The following is a 22,295-nucleotide window of genomic DNA, read 5'->3' as shown; positions in this document are numbered from 1 at the left end:
TATAAAATTAAAAAACACTGTTTACAGAAAAAGTCTGATTTTATGCATTAATTTACTGAGTATTCAAAGATTTAAAAACTATGTATGTATATGACCATAGGTATTTAAATACCAAAAAAGTTTATTGAATAAAAATTTTTGTAATCAGAAAAAAGGAAAAAAAGTAGTTTTATTCTTGAAAAAATATAATAATATAAAGTTCTGCATCCATAACTATTTATCTATATTTTAGGCCGTCAATAATTACTTCATGAGTGTTAACTTACTGACTACATAATAAACTCCAAAAAATTACAAAGAAATTCAAAAAAAATTTGCAATAATATGTTGGTTGTTTTTCATAGGATGTAATTGATTTGTATAAGATATATATATATTTTTTTAATTTGACTTCATTTTGAAGCACCGGGTGGTCCATTGAAATATAAACGTATACTAATTCAATAATTAATGAAGGTTGAGAGATTGAAATTAATTGATATTTCGATATCTGAAAGCATAAACAATTAATTACAATACAAAACAATTCTGAGCTCTCTAGCTTACTTACAAGTCGAGAAAATAACACATGACCGTGATGGACAAATTCCCATTCGCGCACTCCAAGCATTTGGGCGTCTCCAGTACCACCGTCTACGCCGTCAGCATGTCCAAAATGTTGAAGAAGAAGAAGGGCTTTGTCAAAAAGGCCAATCACGGCTCAAAGGAGTTAAAGAAAACAGCTCAGGTTGATCCCCTCATCGCTATGAGGGCCTATGCAAAAGATCTCGGGGTTTCACACTGACTGTCTAAACATCTATAAAAAATGTGTGGAAAGATCCTTGTAAGGATGGAGAGTCCACTTTTGAAACCAGCAATGAAGGAAACCTATCTCCTCCGTTGTAAAACTCTTCTAGCCCCTCTGCATTCCTGATACAACCCCCAATTGACTACTCCTTTTGAATGAATATCGAGGGAAAGGCTTGCAGTGTCGTTCATCCAAACACCGAGGCCCTCACATCCACTACCAGCCAGCATTGGAATTCCATAACAAAGGACTACATCACCAGCGGATACTAGGCTTTTTGTCACTACCTAGAAGCCATGATTGCTGCTAAGGGCGGCTACATTAACGATTAAGAGAGCTCAGACACACATCTATTTATAGTATTCATTTTGTTGAAATCCTATTGTTAATTAATAATTTATATCTTGTTGGAGTTTAAAATTCAAAATGATCAAATTTTAATGGACCCCTCGGTACTTCCAGTACACCGGATCACTCACAGGATGGAGGGTAATGGTTTTGGTAGCACACCCATAAGGTTTTAGTAGGTGATTACCAACACCTTCAACACCTATTGGGATTCATTAACTTTATAAAATAGTAAAATAATAACAAACACTCTAGTTCAGTTTGCCAACAACAACAACATAACTTGCACGCTAAAAAACGCTTAGAATTTACAACCCTTATAAAGAGTAATAAATAGGTGAAGGGCTTATAAATTATAAAACATCTAGATATTTTTTTTTTCTTTCATATTTTATTAACTAATTATAATTAATAGGTCAGAGTAAAAGGTATGGAACATGACCCTTTCCATCGAGCCGGCTGATTGATTTTAATGAAAAGTAATTAACAATGATACTAGCACATACCCTACCCCAAACATGATAATATCTCATTTAACAATTTTAGTGTACATATTATTTGATATTTAACTATACATATAGTTTCGACCATGTCGTCATCATCTACGTTTTAAATAATAATAACTACGGAAATTGAATACTTTGAATATGTATTTCTTTTTAAAGGGGGAGGAATAAGATAACAGCAGAAGATGTACAAACAAGTATGGATATAAAAATAATATTTGAATGATATTAACTACTACTTTGCTTGTTGGTCTAGCATAAATTGAGCAAGCTGAAAATTGGGAGACATAATAATAATAATATGTTAACACTCCTTACCAGTCTTTGGTCTGAAGAAATAATAATATTATATATAAAAATAACTGCTATTTTTTTTTATTTTACAAAAATAATCCTCAAACTGTATGAATTCCGTACTTTAAATCAGTTGTTTAATTGATATCCTAATCCCTGGCTTTTCTTATGACTCCAAACTTTGGCAGAATCCACATGAACTCATAACAGAACTATAATCTTCTATTTGTATCGTAATTTTCGATAGCTGTCTATACTTGATGCGAAGCCTGCTCGTAACATCCTTGATGAGAGCCTCATCGTGCTCCCTATTGGACGGATTAATTGCAATATGTGCAGTCAACGCGAATTTGTCCGTTGTAAGGGACCATATGCAGAGATCGTGGACTTGAACAATGTTTCCAGAGGTGTCCAATATGTCAATCATAACTTCATCATATTTAATACTTTTAGGAACTCCTTCCATAAGGATTTGCAAGGTGTCTCTGAGGATATTGATTGTCGTACAAAAGACAATGATTGAGAATAAAACCGTGCACATGGGATCCGCTATCTTATATTCAGGCCAAATTTTGATTATGATGGATGATATAAACACACCGATGGATTGTACCAAATCCCCTATCACATGGATTAAAGCGGCACGTATGTTGATATGAACATGAGAATGATTCGCAGAGTCTCCCTTTTCGTGAGAGTGGCCATGGAATACGTAGCCAAGAATAAGATTAAATATCACAGCAATTCCACCAGTGATCATCATAGTATCTGGCTCCACCTCAAAGTCCTGATAGTATAATCGCTGAATGGATAAGTAGAGGAGTATTCCCGTCACATACCATATCACTGTAACTGTAAATAAGGCACCAAGAGCTTCAGCTCGTAGAAAACCAAAGTTATATCCCTTTTTAGCAGCTTTATTCCCCAAATGAATGACAAGGATCCCCACGATGAAGGAAGCGAAATCGCTAAACATGTGAGCTGCATCGGTGAGAATGGCAAGACTTCCTGATAGAATACCTCCAGTGATTTCACTCCCCACGAATATGAGGCACAGAATACAAGCGATTATCAGTTTTCGTCGGGCTTGGCCAACGTCCATGAGCCGTTGATTTGACACTTCATGACAATGGTCCATACTGAAAAAGGATTTTAAAATGAGGAACATACAACTTATAACTCTTTAAATGGGCAAAAGGTTTTGAATATCTACATCTGAAAATAATGAAAATCAATTCCTCGTGACGAAATGAATATTTGACTTAGTTTGTAACTATGATTTTTTAAAATTTTATTGTCAATGTTAATTTAAGCTTCAATATTGAACATAAGATTCAAACATTAAAGTTGTATGTCTGCTCAGGGATTTAAGGGAATTTGTATTTTCCTTTGCTGATATGTATTTGGTGAGGAATAACTGGAAGAAAGAAGAGGTACGTCGTCTGAAGAGGATTCGTAAATATCCTTCAAAATGTCTTCATTGAATAGTTCAGGAGAGTTGTTTGAGTCACGATTATAACTTGATGCTCCTTCAATACGCACTGACATTATTTTCACGCTCTCGTTCGGCCATATAGAAGAATCTGTAATGTAAAATGAGTCAATGAGAGTGTGGTGAACACAGGTACAGGCTCTTTTATTTATAATTTATTATGAACATAGTTATTATGACTCTCTAATATTACTCCATGCGTCCTATGGTCACTTAGTAATTAATTATTAATATGAAAACATGCAAATATTATATATTTATGAGTGTTTCAAAAAATATTTTTCAAATCATAAAACATAGGACTGATCAGCGTAACGTTTGTCACTATAAATGAAAGCGTTATTTAGTGATTCACATCAAAAATAAAATGACGTGATTTAATTAAACTTCATTGCATTTTAACAAATTTAATTTAGAATATATTATAAAGGAGTTTTACATAGTTATCACACGAAGCCTCTCTCTTCAAATCCCACTCTTTTAAACGAATATGCTCAAGTGATATTTGTAATCTTTGAAGACTCACATTGCACTCAAATATCTTGGGAAAATAGTTCCTTTGTCCCTACTTTGCATCAAACCAAATGAAAGAAATCCCTCTCTCTTTCTTCTCTTTTTCTTTTCTCAATTGATTCAAACAATATAAATATGATACTAAGTTAACTATGATGTGTAGAACTTCTCTTAAAAATATTAAAATGAACGCAACATTGCTAGACACAGGAATATATTCACGGAACCTAGGATCCTTCTCTCACTCGCATCTCTTGCTAACTATATATAATTTGATATTTTTCTTCAAAATAAAAAGTAAAGAAAAATGACATGCGTGCGGGGGATCTGTAGTACCTGTAGTACAACTACAGATCAGTACCATGAGCTAGGGCTCTTCTTGACCTTCAGCAATGGAGCTATTATTATATTTGCTTTAGAGTATAGAATTTCTAAAGGGATTACATATTCCTTTATGAATTAGAAACGACATTGAATTCACAAAATTATATTATTACTAATACTGTACTCAAAATTGTTAAGGGCGCTCGGTAGATTTACATATTTGATATTAGTATTATCAGTTAGAGTAATTACAGATTAATACTTGGAAATTTTTGTTCATACAAAGCGTTTAGTATAAGAGAAATTTAAAAAAACAATCCTTTTATCCAAATATGGTGTAGATTCTTTAATAATTAATCAATAATAATAATCTTTTTAATCAATTGCTAACAAAATAGGCATAAAGAAACTAAAAAAATATATATTATCTGCAGAATGGTGTGACTTTCTGTAGCCTGGGCCAAATATAAGTATAGATTGCTTGATGGTGCGGATGTCCCCTTTATCTGATAATGATGTTTATTAGTGATTTAAATCCTGTGATTTTTTTTAAAAGTGGCCCATTATTTTGGAATTGGCAATTTGAATAATGAATTTTCTTTAATTCCTGAGTAGTGAACATCCTTTCCTAAATAGATTCCATTAAATTATAAGCTTGTTTGAACGTTCGTGTGTGCTCATAAAAGACGGAGCGTAACCCTGAGGATCTGTTGCAGAGTTTTAATTCTAAGTCCTTGTTGGACTCAGAGTAGAATTTGGGGATTGATATCGGAGTAATACTAGCAAATGTCATTGTTTATATCAATTTCCCGTTCCTCTCTTGTCACAGCTGATTGTAGCTGATCTAATGAAACGTCATGAGTATTATTCCTTCTCTCAGCTAAAACATTCTTCAAATTGATAGGGTTACTATGTTGATTTTATATGCACAATTTCCACGTTTGTTAATGTCATATTAGGTATGATAACCAGTGTTGAAATAATTACATGAAGACATTAGAGGTCCATGTCTTTTAAACGACATTGTCCCTCTACAGAAATAAAAATATTATTATTTTAATTGTATTTTACTAAAACTATAGAGTTGTGACTTGACTATCCTACGAAGTCATTGTCAACTTTTAAATTTGTCTCATCAGACCTGTTACTACAGAAGGGTTCAATAATAGCCACATATGAAAATATTCTCTGGTTTGTTAAAAAAAGAGAAATCGAAAATCAACATGGCAACGAGCAGCTACGACGAAAAACAAATAAACATAAGCCCCACTCCGTATCTAGCAATGATATAGGCAGGAAATACTACGATGTAGATTCTCAATTCTACTTATAAATGTTGATGTAAATACTGTGTATTTTTTAGTTGGTCCCCTTATTTGGAATTGGAAATTTGAAGAATCTTTTCCTTAGCCTTTGTCATTACTATTTAACTCCTGAGTAGTGAACTTCCTAATCTACTATATTCAAAACTCTATTTAATAATCGTGTGTCCTCGTACAAGACGGAGCATAACCCTGAGGATTAGTTGCAGAGCTATAATTGTAATTCCTACTTGGACTCAGAGTATTATTGAGTATCGACATGAGATAATTTCTCGAATATGTTCTTATTTATTTTCTTCTGCCTTCCTCTCTCGTCTCAGCTGATTCTACCTGATCTAATCAAACGTCATGACAGCTAAGCTTCCTTCCAAAACATTCATCTAATTGCCAGGGTTACCATGTTGATTTTCGGTTTCTCTTTTTCTAACATGCCCAAAATATTCACAATTTCCATCACTAATAATAGGCATAGATGAATATAATACTATCATCCGTGATATTAAAATAAAAGAAACCTCTTTTTGATGTGGTCATCCTGATAATTTGAAGAATGTTTTGGGAGTAAAGCAGCCCAGCTGTCATTACTTTTTATTTGATCAGCTGTAAACAGCCCTGAGACGAACAGAATAATCACAGTCCTCACTCTATATTTAGCAATGATATAGACAAGAATTACTCCAATGTCGATCCTCAATTCTACTCCGAGTTCAACAAGGACATATACTTATAACTCTTCAGAGTTGCTCTCTGTCATTCATGAGAAAACACATTCGTAGGTATACTTTATATGTATTCGTTCTCTCTTCATAAATTTAAACAATATTGAGAACATCTTCAGAAAAAAAAACAACAGCAACAACATATATTTAGGGAGTAAATACAAAAAGCCACTCTTACATTAGAGTATTATGTTCATCTACGATACTAATAACGTTAAAGTTAGACAAATTGTCTTTCAAAATAAGTCATAAACAATTATGATAACTAATTTTGGGATTTCATTAATTCAAAGGTAATTAAAAATTTCAAGAATAAAATAAATGATATAAAGGATATTGCTTGCAAGTAAATCATCAAAGAAAATCACCCTAAAAAATTGTTAAGTTTCCTCCTAGGATATAGCCAGGTCTGGTTATGAGACTGATAGCAACGGCTATACCTTGACATTAAAAAAACATTGTCATATGTTAAATTGATGGAAAACTCCTTTGTATATATTTTAGCTACGTCTTTTAAATTTGTCCAGCGTCTTACGTTATGCCTGAATTGGCGCCATTGTAGCAAGTAATATGCTATTCCTTTGCTACAGTGACTATAAGATTATAAACAAGAGATTTCTGCAAAGAAAAAAATAAGTTTAGAGCTTAGAAAAGGAAAAACTCCAACTCTATTCTCCAACTTATTTTTCTTCATCATTATATTGGTCAGAACTATCAATTCTTGCCTATTTCAGATGTAAAATCATTTAAAAATGCATAATAAAACATATATATATGAATTTAAATACGAAGAAAGACTCTGAAGAAGGAATTTATGTATACTGAAAAAGTTATGTTTTTGTTTCTTAAGTCCAACTAAGAGAATTGTTGCTTGGCTTGTTGTTTGAAGGTTCTCCGCTCTATAGCAACAATTCAACTTCTCCCCCAAAAGTTATACAACAGGCATCTAGTATTAACGAGGGTCTTAATTCAGTAATACCATATGTCTTGTTCCCGCCTTCTCCTTGTCCTCTTCCAACTCCCTAAATAGGGACACCGTCAGGGAGTCAGGAGGATTTTTTCGGGTGAGAGGGCATGGCCATTGGGATTCTCTGACAGTTTTCACTCAAAAGTATTTTTTTTACAAATCTTAAATTTAACAAATAAGTATTTTTTAAAGAGACAAAACCTTTCAATTTGAATTTTAGAGTTTAAAAAAAGTGAAATTCATTTTCTTTTTCTCCCAAATTAAGAAAACTATTTTTTTTAGAGGAGAGAAAAATTCCGATCCAGTAGGAGTCGAGGAACCAGGAATTTAATTTCCAACAAGATTCCGGTTATCTAATTATTAAATATCTTGATCCCATGAAATTCTAGGATGAGGCACTAAACATTTTATACTCTCAAGTTTAAACCATTTATTTTATATTTTAGTATGATAAAATTCTTGAAGGATTTTAAATTAATTCATGTTTCCTACCATGGAAGTTGAAGATATAATTTAATATTTATTTATCGGTTCGTTATAAATGCTATTTGAAATTCATTTTTTGAGGTTTCACATCATTTGCACTGTAGTATAAATCGTTGAAAACCTTTCTTCAAGTTAATTTTCAACATGCATTCAATATTTCATTGAATGAATTATATAAAGGAAGCTTTTATTAGGAAATATTTAATTATTTCATGCGAAATTCCCCTGGGAAATATTTACTTTCCAGGAAATTCCTCGTAGGTGTAAATCTCATGGAAATCCTGAAAAAGCGGATACCTGAAGATAAACCATATTACTTAATACTTCGTAATTATATTGTGGAAAAGTAAGCGCTGCTTATGATAAATATTTGAGTATTAATTGTTATTGACTTCATTTTTTTGTTTAAAATTACGAAAAATCTGCCCTGTCAACACAAAAGTAAGCTAGAATGATTTTTTTTTTTTTTTCAAAATTGTGTAAAGATTACATTTGTATTTTTCGACGAGTTATCGTCAATTTCTACTCACAAATCCTTCTTATTAACCCTTTGGTATTGCCACAAATGACACTTCAACTAGACAATACTGATCGTTACAATAAAAGTATGGGAAATTGATTGGTTTTATGTATTTGAGTGTCGATATCGGGGCAAAATAGGTCACTGAAATCAAATCAAATATTACATAAATTAAAAAAATACCTTGGGATTGTCTCCTTTTCTTGATTTTACTCATGTTTGTTATTATGGCCACGCGGCACATTCATATATTATTTAATTACTTCGTTATTTCTTAAAAAGAAGTGCTTTGATATTACATAATTATCGATAGGAGATCCTTATTCTACTAGTCATTGAAAATAACATTAAAGGTTAATATTTGAACTGATATTTTAAGAAATATCACAAGGAGTAAATGATTCAACGCAAAAAAAAAAAAAAAAAAAAAAAAATCAATGATCCCTGAATTATAAACTTCAAAATGTAAGGAAGTTAATGACTGTCCACCAAACTATATTTGGCGAATGAACAAACGATATCCTTTAAATTCATGGATTAACAGCTCAAGCATATAGGATGCACATAATAATATCTTCTTACTCTGGCATTTAGATCTTGTGTTTGTTTTTGAGGGAATTATATTATGACGATATCTTCACTTTTAAATCAGTGATCGACAAATAAAATTATAATATAATATACCTAACTACTTATGGTAGATTTTATTTTAAATAATTGTATTAATGCTTTAAATAACTACAGAATTTAGTCAAATTTGTCGATAGACTACATAAGAATTAGAAATGTGTTACTTTTTCAACCATAATCAAGATAACTACTAAGACAAAATCGCTAATCCTCTTCATAATTCCCTTTTTAATTCGTATTTAATATACGTTTTCATTTTGTCTGTTAGTACAATAATTCGTTTTTTGGAATTTTTTTTTTAGAAAAAATGTAACTTAAAATAACTTTGAGACAAGAGGAACCGATTTTATTTGGTGATCAGAACAAGTTTCCCCAGAAATCTGGTCTGATGAGAATGAAACATAGCTTTAAGTACGTAACTCAGAATTCTGAATAACTTTTATTTTATGTCTGAAGCCTGTATCTGTACCTGTTTGTGAAATAGTTAAAATTAACTATGAGTTATTATTAGGGGACATACATGCATCCAACCATCTTATTATATTATAATAGTATATCATTTACCAAAATATAAATTTCCGGCTTTAATTAAAAGGTAATTAGGAATATACATATTATTAATAGGAACTACTCCTTTAATAAGGATATCTCTGAGATTGGGAAGTTAAATTATTTATATTTTTCAAAGTTTGACATATAATAATATAATCTAAACATAATCATTATAATTAATCTCATATCTCCATAATTGCTTCCTTTAAAATTTCAAAATAGAAAATGTATTTATACCTCCCAACCTCCCACAATTAAATGTTCCGAGATCCTCAAAACTGAAGTTAGAAATGCAAAGTATATTTAACTACACATTATTATCTAATCATTACATTTCTTTTTTGGAAATCCCTACTTTTAAAGGACTCTTTTATTTGAAGCTTCAACAAACTAAACATATTCTGTATCTATTTACTTTCATTGATTGAGCCTTGGTAACAATATATTATGCATTAATAACAACTTTAATCAAAGTTTAAATTCAATACTTTGTGTGATAAAATGGCTTTTGAACTATATAACAGGTTGTTACACCTATTGTATGGCGCAAGTTTTCATCAAAGGGAATAAAAAAATTGCCTAGAATCATCGTGTGGTTAGCTGAATAAGTAAATCATACCAACTGCTGTTTTTTTCTGAAGTACTGCGATACTATGATTGTCATATTATTTCTCCATAATCTTTAAAATGAATTATAGATTTGTTTCATAATATTAAAATCCTACATTGTATTTTTTTTAATACTTTATTATAATATCGCTTAGTAATATTTTATTGAAAGACATTATTATTTCTTTATAAAAACCCAATTTTCTTCATATGAATAATAAGATAACCAGTTTATAATTTATATTATATATATTTTGCAAAATGCCCATGCAATGTACAAAATGCCTAGGCAATCTCTAAAATTCCCAAGGGTGTGGTCAATGGTAATTTTAACTTCATTTATATATATTGTCAGGTAAAATGATTTTGAGTAATTGTATTATTAAACAATTCATTGCAAGCAATTTGACCATTAAGGATTTGATACAGATAATATTTCATTGCAAGCAATTTGAACATTAAGGATTTGATACAGATAATATTTCATTGCAAGTAGTTTTATAATCTAGTGCAGGGATGTTCATCCTGTGGATCGTATTGCAGCCCGTCGAATGTTTAGGCCCATTACTCACTCTCACTTCAAGTAGTATTTTCAGCAAAATTATCGGAATATCCTCAAACCCCGTAGAATGCATCTACTACGAACAAACCTTGAAAAATATTTGACGATATCTCAAAACTCCAACAGGTTTGGCAGTTTAGCTTTTTTAAAGCAGTTTGGCCTTTAAAAATTAAATTTAGCCTTTATTTATATTGGGTTTAAACATAAAATAAATTTGTATTTAATAGCTCTGTTTTATAATGGCATTTTTTTAGGAAATTTAACTTAATAGGTTCTGCGGCCCATTAAAATATTTCAAGTGGCAATGCGGCCCATTATATTAAAAGGTTAGACATCCCTGATCTAGTACAATTTTATTGAAATTTATATTGTTCATGCGAGTCTAAAGTTTTTCTTCAAAATACAGTTCGTCGCTATCATATGTTGGAGTAGTGAGAAACGTGGTATTCCCGTCCAAAATGATATTGCAAAAAAAAGTTTAACATACTATTAGATCAAATTAAACTAATTTTGATTTAGTTCCGGAGTTTTTTTTGGTGCAATTTATGAAATTCCGCTAATTGCTTCAATTTCTAATATGAAGAAAAAAAAATTCCTATGAATATTCGTAATTGAAGATAATTAAACCGACCAATAATTAAAAACGGTATCAGATCGGCTTAGGATTTTCAGACCGAACCACAACACTTTACAAGTTTCCAGACTGATAAATATCGGGCAAGATATCCAATACATGTATGGTTACGGTATCAGCGATCATTCTTAGAAATTTCGATATTTGGAGGGACTGTTTAATGAATTTTTCTTTTTACTAGATTTTTTTTTTTGCACTCCAGATGAAAAAATTTAGGCAAAAATAGGATCAAAATGTTTGTCCAAAAAAAAAAAAATTTACATTTTGTTCAAAAAAATTAAATTTTTTGTGAACAGCTGTAGATTTTTTAATTTTTTTGTATAAGAAATTTATATTTTTTGAGAAGGAGACTGGATTTTTTTAATTTTTATTTCTAAAAAATTTAATATTGGAAATTAAACTTTTAAATTGACTTTTTATTTTTTGATATTTTTTGTCATAAGTTATGAAATTTTAAAATCAAGATGAAAAAAGTTAAAACTTTGTATTTTTTTTTTTTTTTTTTTTTCAAAATCCGAAAACCAAGGCCATCCCTCAAAAATAAAAAAGTATCATCCTGCGGACACCCCTGATATTTGCTCCGATATTTTATATGATGTAATCAGAAAAAGGAAAAAACAAAATTTTATAAATTGTTGCTGAATTATTGTAGCAAGGGAAACTTCATACACAGAGTACTCACACTTAGGTGGATGAATGAATGCGTCTGTTAGGACTTATATACTGCTTATACAGTATAAGATGCAAAGTTTGTCTCCTTGGTCATTACATTAGTGTAAAAAAAATCCAAGATAAGATAGATTTATTACTAAGGCTCGTAAAGTTTGTCTTCCATTAAAATCGTTTTTATTTTTAAGCGGTCATTTTAGAAACACTGGGATCAAATTGATGTATCCGTAACTTGTAACTAAAGAAGTTTTTTTTTTTTAAGAGAGCGAAGAGAAAGGGGGAGTGGCACTTTTCGTACCCATGAAATAAGACCTTTTTTTATATATTTATATATGAGCTGCCTGTTTTTGTAATTTATGAGGAAGTAAATGAAGTACTGATACAATATTCTACATTTAAGATAGCATTAGTGGATGGAAAATGTTAAAATTATATTTAAGTTCATAAATATTTATTTTGCTATGCATTTTTAAATAAATTTACACCAAAGATAGGCGATAATTCTTCTTTCAGAGGGAGATGTTAACACACACTGAGCAATAGAAAGGGAAATTCTTTGACACCACGTGACGACTGCAGGCAGAAAATTGATTGTTGACTAAAACAGTCGAAAACATTATATTTCTCGCTTTCAGACACAACATTTTTTCAAAATTAATTATTAATCATTTACATCTCATTGGTCATTACATTTCATCAACCTGCACATCGTCACTACACGCATATATATATACGAGGGTCGTTTGAAAAGTCCATGCAAAGTCTGAGAGGTGACACATTGCCGCGAATCAAGGTTATGTTAAGTTAGTTTATTTATGTAGTTATTTCATGTCGAAATTTGGGACTGAATCGAAGTTATACCCTAAAAACTTAATTTTTAAAAAAGGCTTTAAAACCCAATCCGATATCCGTTGAAAGTTGTGATGCTCATATTATTTGTACCTAATCTAATGACTAAAGCTTTAAACCAAGTAGCGGAACGAGGACGCACGTGATCAAAAGCTGAAAATTTTTCTCGTCAAAATGTACTCTTTTTGTCCCCAAGAGGCAAGATTTTGTTATTATTTCTACCTTCAAGAGTATATACTGGCTAAAAATTACAATATAATAAGCTTGGGAAAAAGTAATTTAGTATTTCTCATTTTATTTCAATGATTTAACAGAAGTATTCCAATCATCTGATTTAAGCCAAGTATGCCCCGTTCTGTTCGATAACTTGTTCCCAAAGAGAATTCAACTGCATAATGCTCTTCTCCTTGTAGCCTTTCACCTTAGTGACGAAAAGTTTGGACAACCAATTTTCACGGGTCTCTATTGAGCCCAAATTTGTACCCCCAAGCGCGCTGACCATAAACAGGAACAGGTGGTAGTCACTTGTTACCAGGTTCGAACTGTAGGGTGGATACATTACAACTTCCCATCCGAGCTCCCAGAGCCTCTAACGCGTCATTAAAGATATGTACGGTCTAGGGTTGTCTTGATAAACACGACACCAATGCTGGCCGCTTCTGTTTGATCTCAAATCGTTCCAATAAGGTTTTATGATCAATGTTAAGCTCCTGGGCGATGCTACCAACTACTAACATGACGGTTCATCTCGAAATTTTCTATGATTTTGTCAATATTTCAAATAAGAGGCCATCCAGTGCGTGACGCATGATTCACCTCAACTATACCACAACTAAATCACAGGAACCACTGTTTTGAAAGAGTATCGGTTTCGTATACGTATCAAATTGCCTTATTCGCTTTCGACGCGTTTTTACATTTCAGGTAGTAAAAATGTAAAATATGGCCAATTTCTTTTTTTGAGATTTCGTTAATGAACGCACGATAATTCCCTACTGAACCGATCAATACTGTCAAAAAAATATTTGTAGTATTTACTCAAACGTTTACAACTGCTTATCGGATAATCCGATGTGACCAATAATAAACAAGATATACTTAGTTTAAAAAGAAGGACAGGAAATACAAAATTACTTTTTGCCCAATCTAATATTAATATATACAGGGCTTGGAAGCAAAACGTGGACTGTTAATAAATGTTATTAAAATAGAGAGGTTTTGGGTTTTTTTACTGCATAGTCCGAAGCTCCTGTCCTTTCCACATTAGTAAACAATAATAAACATCTCTCAAATCTTTCATCAGGAGTGAGCAAGAAGCATAGAGGCAGATAATCTCAGACCTTCTGGATACCAAAATTGAGGTGGCGGAGATTATGGACATTGTGAAGTGATCCAAGAGTCTCATTTTCAAGGTGGCCCAGATGAAAAAGATGGAAAAGACCTGTTATGTATTTCATATTTCCTTTCATGTTTTTATCTTCTTGTATATTCGTCTATTCGTCTATTATAAGTACTGTGTTTTACGTATTATAAATAGTCTCGTATTGTGTAAATAAATTAGAGTATAGTTAGAATACATATGATCTTATAAACAGTGTAGTCTTATTCCTCCACGCCATTTCTTCTTCTCATTTGTCTCTCGGTCATCCTGGATCTCTCCTACTATAAATAAGTTTGTGTCTCTCCCTCGTCAAGACGCAACAAGACCTCACAAGGAAAGGAGGAAGTGGGGGACACAACTTGAAAAGGGATTCTGAGTTTCTGGGGGACCTGAAGAATAAAATTAAGGAAGCCCCCACAAAATCCATGAATCGCCTCTCTAATGAGTTTGACGTGGACGAGGGGACAATCAGGAGTCAATAAAATTATTGACATTTTTCTAAAATCAGTCATCCATTCCATGTTTTGCTTCCGACCCCTCTATATATATAGTTGGAGTTGAGTTATTGCCATTGGAGTGATAAATTATGTCCTTTGATAAGATGAATCTAATCGACACAACATTACTCATTCATGAGGTTTGGAGAGAGAAACGAACATTCAAACAAGAACAGGTGATAGAAAATCAAATACAAATAAAAAACGTCATTATGTACTCAGAACACACTAAATAGTAAATAATAGCTCTTTATTCGAAATAAAAAACTGTTTTGTTTGCTCCACAAAGGCATGGATTAATCTGTTTACTAAAGTATTGAAGGATCTTACCTATTACGAAATGCTCCGATTTTAAGGTTTTATAATATAACGATGGAAGTTAAGTCTCTTACTAATCATATTCAACATTGCTTTTATCATTATTTTTAGTGCAGATGTTTGAAGTATTACTTTTTCCATCTGTAGAGGAAAGTAATTCTATTGTGTATGTTCAATACTGTCAATACATGTGTAGATAAAAAAACAGATTTATAAAATAAAGAAGATTGCTTATTTTGAGTCAAAGTTGTATAAGGTATGACCTGGGGGTATGTAAAGATAAAATAAGCCAAAAATAAACGTGGTAACCCTGACAATACGAAGAATATTTGGGAGAAAAGCAGCTTAGCTGTCATGACGTTTGATTAGATCAGCTTCAAACAGCCGGCCGAGGAATGATATACCCATACCTTGTCCCCAACTTGACTTATCACTCTCATTTTTCTCCATTTCTATAATCCTCTATTTCACTATCATAATACATTCAAGTTTATCTTATCTGCTCCTTTTTATGATTTGTTTTTATACTTGATATCGAACGTGATTTTCTTGCCAAAGCCTCTTCCTGAATTTGGCACTTTTCGTCTCTTTGGAAAATGGAGAGAACCTCCAAAAGTGACTACTCATGCGATTTACTTAGACAAAAGGGATTTTCTTGGGTTGTTTCCTCAATATTACTTCCAATTATTATAGTTAGTGTTGATATCCAGTCTTCAAATGGTATCTCATTTAATCCAGCATTTTTTGTTTGACAAAGTATTATTTTCCTATTTCCTTCTTATTCTGTCTAGGTATATAATTAAGTTGATCGAGATACAACAGCTAAATTTGAACAGATAATAAATAAACATAAAAAGGCGGCGAATTTGTCATGCTGCAAAATATATCTATCTTCGATGTAAATATGTAGGCGGCATATTCAAAATGAAATGATATGTTTTTATACAGAAATAAATATACATTGCAGACAAAAATATTAAGAAAAGAGAGGCACATTTTCTTTAAGAGTCTAGAATCATCGAGTAATAAATAAATAAAGGGTCCAGGTTATATAATTCTCCTTATAGATTATTCATCACAAACTCTACCTTATAAAGGGAATTGTGATTGAGATAAGTTATTTCGACGTTAAATGCATCAAGGAAACTGAAGGATTCTCATCAATGAAATAGACGTCTTTGAGTAAGAGATGCAGCAGAGTTGACTTAAGAAGAAAATGACTTTAGAATTTCAATGATTGAGGGGTGGAGGAAGGCTCAGAGCTTTTTTTGTTCCTCACTTGAACTTTCAGTCGATTATTTTGTCTTTTATTGATCTCATGTGTTCTTATAGAAGTATACGATTATTCCGTTGAAGATCTGGAGGAGTTTATGGATTTTTGAGCATAGAGGAAATTATTCACGAGGTCATAAGTCCCTATTACAGACCTTTATAATAAATAAACCTTTGTAATATTCAATATTAATAACTTTTATATCGTATCCTCTGTCCTTATTAATTTGTTTGATTTTCTGTGTATAACTTCTAATTAATATTTTTGAAAATAGTTAATCATTTTTTCAGTTGTGTTTTTTTATTATACCCATACTTATTGAACTTAGAGTCAAAAAAATATATTTTACGAGCATAGGATTCCCCGGCGTGTCTCGGGCCATCGAAGAGCTCTGATAAAAGGATGTTATCTTCTTGGAGGCCATAGTAAAATAAGTACAGGGTCATTCAGGTCAATCCGGACCATTTTTAACTACATCTGGAACAATAAGGAATTGAATGTAACAGGGTTATTTCAATTTAAAGGTGAGGGATTGAGCGTTAGCTGTAAGTTAATTGCGCTACTTTTAATTCAAAAAGAGTATTTACGATGTAGGAGACCTGGAGGAACACCATAATCGAATTTGCTTGTGCAGGGCACAGCCAACCGTACATCAACAAGATGCTCATATATAGGTTCAAAGAGCATCTAAAAATCATCTGTTATCACTGGAAGGAGGAGGGGCATATATGAGAAAAGCTCTGAAGTAACAGAGTAATACAAAAAGCACTTCCGTATTCCTCGTAGGACTCAACTGTTTCTTGATGTCATCTCCTAGGACACCGATTAACGCTCTTTCCAAAAAGCGCCATGTAAACCGTCAGGCTCATAAACACTGACCGGAGGATGAAGTCATACCCTATCTACGAAAAGAAACAAAGACGATCTGGACATCAATATGCACTGACCATTAACGCAGTTGAACACTTCCTACAAGATACTCATTGATATTTTAAATAACAGACTGTTCAAACTTCTTCCAAAATTCATCAGATATGCACAGAAAAGGTTAATAAAGAATTTATATATGTTGCCACATACCTTTGGAAATATATTAATATTATTTGTGAAATATCTAAAAAAAATCTACTTACGTCTGGATTAAAATTAATGGAGGCCATTAAATTTGAAGCTACCTACTGGGTGCTAACAAAATATTTTGTGGAATATGTCGATGCATGTACTCTTACAGCCCCCCATCTAGAGTCGAACGACACTTAATATCCTTGCCCCACATCAAAAATATGATCGCATACAAAAACATTTGACTCATGATGATTCTTGACAACTCTAACTTAAACACCGACTTCTTAAAGATGCTTCTTTCATCTAATAAAATTTTTTCACAGTGGACAACCCCATTTTCTCGAAATTTATGGACTAATATGCCGATAGATCTGTTCCTTGAAGAAGGACTCTTTATAGATTAATGAAGTTGGTAGCAAGAATGTAATCTCCAAAATTAAAGGGAAAATCGGAGATAATGATATTTTCATAGCTGTTGAAAAGACTAAAGACACTCAAGTCCATGATTTCTTTTGGATGGTAATTTTTTGGATCGTTTTTTATCTAATCAACATGATAGAACAATTTTTCTGCCATTCCAGAGGCATCCGCACCTAATTGCGTAATGTAACTCTGTATTTTGTACCATCTAACAGTAAGTATTCATTTTTTTTTAATCTAACCATAAAATATGATTCTATTTTAGCTAAAATTATCAAGAATTATGATACACAACTCATTAAATGGCAAAAACAACTGCTTTAATGGTCACAACAACGGGGGTAGTAGCTTTGGATGGTTCGCAACTAGTTTGTCTGAAACTAGTTTCTTCACTGAAGGACTTGGGTATGATCATTAGGTTTTCCAATATTACATAGTCAATAAATGTTATCTTTTTTTATCACTTAAGGCTTAGCTATGGTTGATAGGCTCCAAGAAATGGTGTTTAGAAACCTCATAAAAGGCAAAAACAACTGCTTAAACGGTCACAACAACGGGGGTAGTTGAATTAGGTGTAGCATTATAATTAGCAATTTTTGTATATCCTTCAGGATAATAGTATGTTGTTATATAAGCATAAATAACGGGGGAAATCTTTTTTGATGCTCTTAATAAGGAGAAATATCGCCGGACATTACTACATAATTAGCGTTTGCACTAAATCTGTACGATGGATTTAATTCTAATATTTTTTTATTAGTATATTTATTATCTAATTTTATGATTTTGACATTTACTATATTATTAATAATTATTTATATCTCATCCGTTGAGATATATCTATCCTCTGCACAATTGTATATAGGAACTTCCACATTAGGAAAAAAGGGTGATGATCTTTTTGATTAAACTCCACATCGGGCTTGTATTTAGCAACTTAAAGTTATGACATATTTAACTGAATTCATGTCAGAACAAGAAAATATTATTTGGATCAATCTATTATTTCAATATTCTGTATTTATAATTTATTGTTATTTAATAAGGCAGGCAGCTGATAATCACATCAGTATTTTAAACAATGATATCATAAGTCTTTCTCCCCCCTCCTCCCCTTCTCCTTGCACGCGTTTTTCTCTACAGAATTATCAACTTTAATTATTAAACAAAAGGAATTTGATCAATCAATGACGCTCTTAATTAATCTGGACTGCTCTCTTAGAATAAGAAACGCGTGCTGGTATCAGAAGGTGGCCTTTATCTTTAGCTTGTTCCCTTTATTATTGATAAAAAGTAATAACTAACAAAGTTTTGTTTTCTTCACGTGGTGATCGACTCGCCGTAACTTTGAAGAAGATGGGGTGGAAATGATGTGCCCCTGGATGCCAGTAGAGATATGTTGCCACTCCCAAGAACCCTGACATTATTTTGCAAAGGTTCCTGGGCTTCAATGTGCCCCCCTAATCAATAGTTCCAATCAAAGTGGGATAGAGAGCCATTTCAAGATCTAAAGTTAACAAAAAAGAAAACGAGAGACAGTTTAGACAATAGCTAAAAATTCAAGAGTATACAGCCTCCATTTCACAGAGGATGACTTCATTACCATCCTTACCTCACTAAAACTATTTGCTGTACGTTAGATCGATTTGATTTTCATCTTTTTATTTTATTTCAACTACGAGTAGTGAGTAAAATTTTTCAATTGGTATAAAAATGACCAATGAAAAATTACATTGTCCTACAAAGTCATCATTAGATCCCACATCTCGATCAAATTATGAAAAAAAGCAAAAACGTTTTACTTAGTCAATATGTATATGTACTAAAAGGACATTTGTAGTGCTTTGCATTAAGTAATTTTGATAGACATTTTTTTAATTTACAAAAATTGCCTAATTTTTTTTTTTCTAAATTTATCCTATGGAACAAGGAATGAACAAAAAGTTAGTAAAATTTGATGATGCATGTTTAGCGCGCTTCCCTTTGTTTATATTTTCAGAAAGGAAAGATGAAAATTTTCTTATGTTATATTCTCTTTTTGCTCCATAGGGTTGCTTTTGAAAAAAACGATAGACGATCCCAGTATCTCCATGAGGATCCTGGCAGGCAGAATGAGTGTGGATCCCCACACTATCAGGACCTCCATCCACTGTGGCCTGAGGTTCAACAGCAACGTTTTGGAAGTCAGGCAGATGCCTTCAGAGGCTTTGAAGGTCAAGAGAATTGTGCAAATTTCGAAGCTCCTAATCTCTGATCTGAATCCCTTGGACATCTACTATGCGTGTGGAGTGTCATGGAGAGAGAGAGACCCATAAAATTCAACATAACACTGATGACTCCTTGTGGGCTTCCGTTCTCGAGGGAGTGGCCCACATAGATTAGGAGTTCCTTACCAAGGACTTGCACCAGCTTCAGGGCAAGGTTGGAAGCAATTGTTGAGGCTGGAGGTGAGGTGGTTGGTTTGACTATGGAGTATAGAAAAGTTCGTATCCTTTTCTTGTGTAATTTATTCATGGTATACGGCATTACTTCGTGAATACAAGGTTAGACCATCATATAGTCGGGCTCGCTCGAATTTTCCGTTTGATGTATCGCCGACTCCTCGGCAAGAAAATCAGATTCTGACCAAACATGCAACCAATCATACAGAATGACGTCAATATGAAAAAGTGTGGTGGAAGTCGATCATTAGTCGTACTCTTGTTTTGGTATAAACTTGTATTTCTATTAACCTTGTTGAATAAAAATTTAACCACGGTTTTTTATTTTCAATAATCAATGTGTCTGCTTCTTTTTCCCTGATTAGTGTACTGAACGTTGATTGGTTGAAAAATTACCTACTATTTACTGGATTTTATTGGAAAGAATTGGATGATTACCAAATGATTTAAGGCCTTGCTCCCTGTTTCTTTTTTTAAAGAAAGGTTACGTGATTCAAAACATATTCAACAAAGTTTTCAATGAAGAAAATGTATCTTTAAAATAAATTATTGCTTTTTTAAGATCTACCTATATTATGAAAATGAGGTTAAGTAGAATAAAAGGAGAAACTATTGGATGGAGACACAGAGTCCGGTAAAAATAAAAATAATAAAAAAAACCTATAAGTCGATTTTTTTTTGGGAGTTAAATTTATGTCCTCCTCCACTTTAAATACAATGGATGACAAAACTTATATTTAAAGGGGGCAAACACAACAAAATGGAGGATACACTTATTTATTTATCACTTCGTTACCTTTATTCCATACACAAACTTTCTTTCGAAAAGAAATAGAAAAAATGTTCAAAATCAATTGGTAATTGTTTGCCAATAGGCCATAAGCAAAGATATAAAAAAATTATCTGTAAACTAGTTGCTTACAAAAAAATGGGGTATACAAAGAATAATTTTCAGAGGGCCCTCTATGTGAGCAATATTCATCTATATTATATTCTATTGAAAAGTGTGTAATGACAAATACTAAGTATTGCGGTTAGAGAAGGACAAACGGTTGATGTGTGTGCTCTTTCGTTTTGTTTATTATTTATTTAGTAGTGTTTGTGTGTTAATATCTCCCTCTAACAGAAGAATTCTCGCCTATCTTTGGTGTAAATTGATTTAAAAATACATAATAAAAAAAATATATAAATTTAAGTATGATTATAATTATAATATTTCCCTGAACTAATGTTATTTTAAATGTAGTCCTCTCACCTCTTTATAGCAGTATTTCATTTTCTCCCTCCCAAAATTATATAACAGGTAGCTGAAGAACAATGATCTTAATTCAGTAATAGTAAATGTCTCGCTCTCATATCCCGTCCACTATTACATAAATATGTTCTCTAATAATTTTTATAATTATTCATGGAGTTGCATTATTTTTCCACAAGAGGACGCCACGCTATGTTGCTTTGTTAACAAACTAATATAAATAAACAACGCTCATGTACGAGGATCGTTGTAAAAGTCCGTGCAAAGTCCAAGAGATGACACGTATTGAGATTACCTTTAGTTAGTAGTACCTCTTGGAAGAACACAAATCAACTTTCAATCAGATCGGTATATTTCTTTTTGTTTGGTATTCGTTTGAATTGGAGGGATTTTCAAAAAATGGAGGAAAAATAATTTCAAAGGTTGATTAAGCATTACTTTATGAAAGGCAAAACACCTCAGGAGACTAAAAAGAAGCTTGACCAACATTATGGAGCCTCAGCAACTTCGAACAGATTTTAAGTGGTTTCAAAATTTTCCGAGTGGACATATGGGCACAAGTGACGCTGAAAGTTCTGGACGCCCTGTTGAGGTTACTACTATAGAAATTATTGATAAAATCGATTATATGGCGATGGATGACAGAAGAATGAATGTGTATCTGATTGATAGTGCTATGGACATCTCCATTAATTTTGCAACCAGAGCTGCTCAGGTTTGCGCTGGTGCATTGTCGTTATGGAAAAAGGCATTTTTGTGTGCTAATTGTGGGCTTTTTTCTTGCAGCTCAGTTTTCAAAAAGTCCAATAACGATAAATAATATGCACATGTAATAAGATGGTTAATAAGGTAGTTCCTTGCG

The 22,295-nt window shown here is 32.3% G+C and overlaps 1 protein-coding gene and 1 long non-coding RNA gene across 4 annotated transcripts; one reads left to right on the top strand and one right to left on the bottom strand.

The window, feature by feature from the left end:
- Positions 1–1,767: 1,767 nt before the first annotated feature.
- LOC121125983 (proton-coupled zinc antiporter SLC30A2) lies at positions 1,768–15,131 on the bottom strand. 3 transcript variants are annotated; one of them, XM_071891626.1, is made up of 3 exons: positions 14,992–15,131; positions 3,325–3,518; positions 1,768–3,076 (listed from the first exon to the last, which is right to left on the bottom strand). In XM_071891626.1, the coding sequence occupies exons 2-3, from the start codon at positions 3,481–3,483 to the stop codon at positions 2,102–2,104; spliced, it is 1,134 nt and encodes a 377-aa protein (XP_071747727.1). In that variant the 5' UTR covers positions 3,484–3,518; positions 14,992–15,131; the 3' UTR covers positions 1,768–2,101. The 3 variants fall into 3 exon arrangements, with proteins under 3 accessions (XP_071747727.1, XP_071747725.1, XP_071747726.1); XM_071891624.1 differs by lacking the exon at positions 14,992–15,131 and adding an exon at positions 3,867–7,122; XM_071891625.1 differs by lacking the exon at positions 14,992–15,131 and adding an exon at positions 3,954–7,122.
- Positions 15,132–16,074: 943 nt separating this feature from the next.
- Positions 16,075–18,102, top strand: LOC139906592 (uncharacterized). The gene is made up of 3 exons (XR_011782227.1): positions 16,075–17,299; positions 17,641–17,951; positions 18,003–18,102. It is a non-coding gene; the product is annotated as an uncharacterized lncRNA (long non-coding RNA).
- The last annotated feature ends 4,193 nt before the right edge of the window (positions 18,103–22,295 follow it).

The sequence above is a fragment of the Lepeophtheirus salmonis genome, chromosome 11 (genome assembly GCF_016086655.4).
Source record: "Lepeophtheirus salmonis chromosome 11, UVic_Lsal_1.4, whole genome shotgun sequence".
Taxonomy (NCBI): domain Eukaryota; kingdom Metazoa; phylum Arthropoda; class Copepoda; order Siphonostomatoida; family Caligidae; genus Lepeophtheirus; species Lepeophtheirus salmonis.
This window is presented reverse-complemented; position numbering and strand designations above follow the sequence as displayed.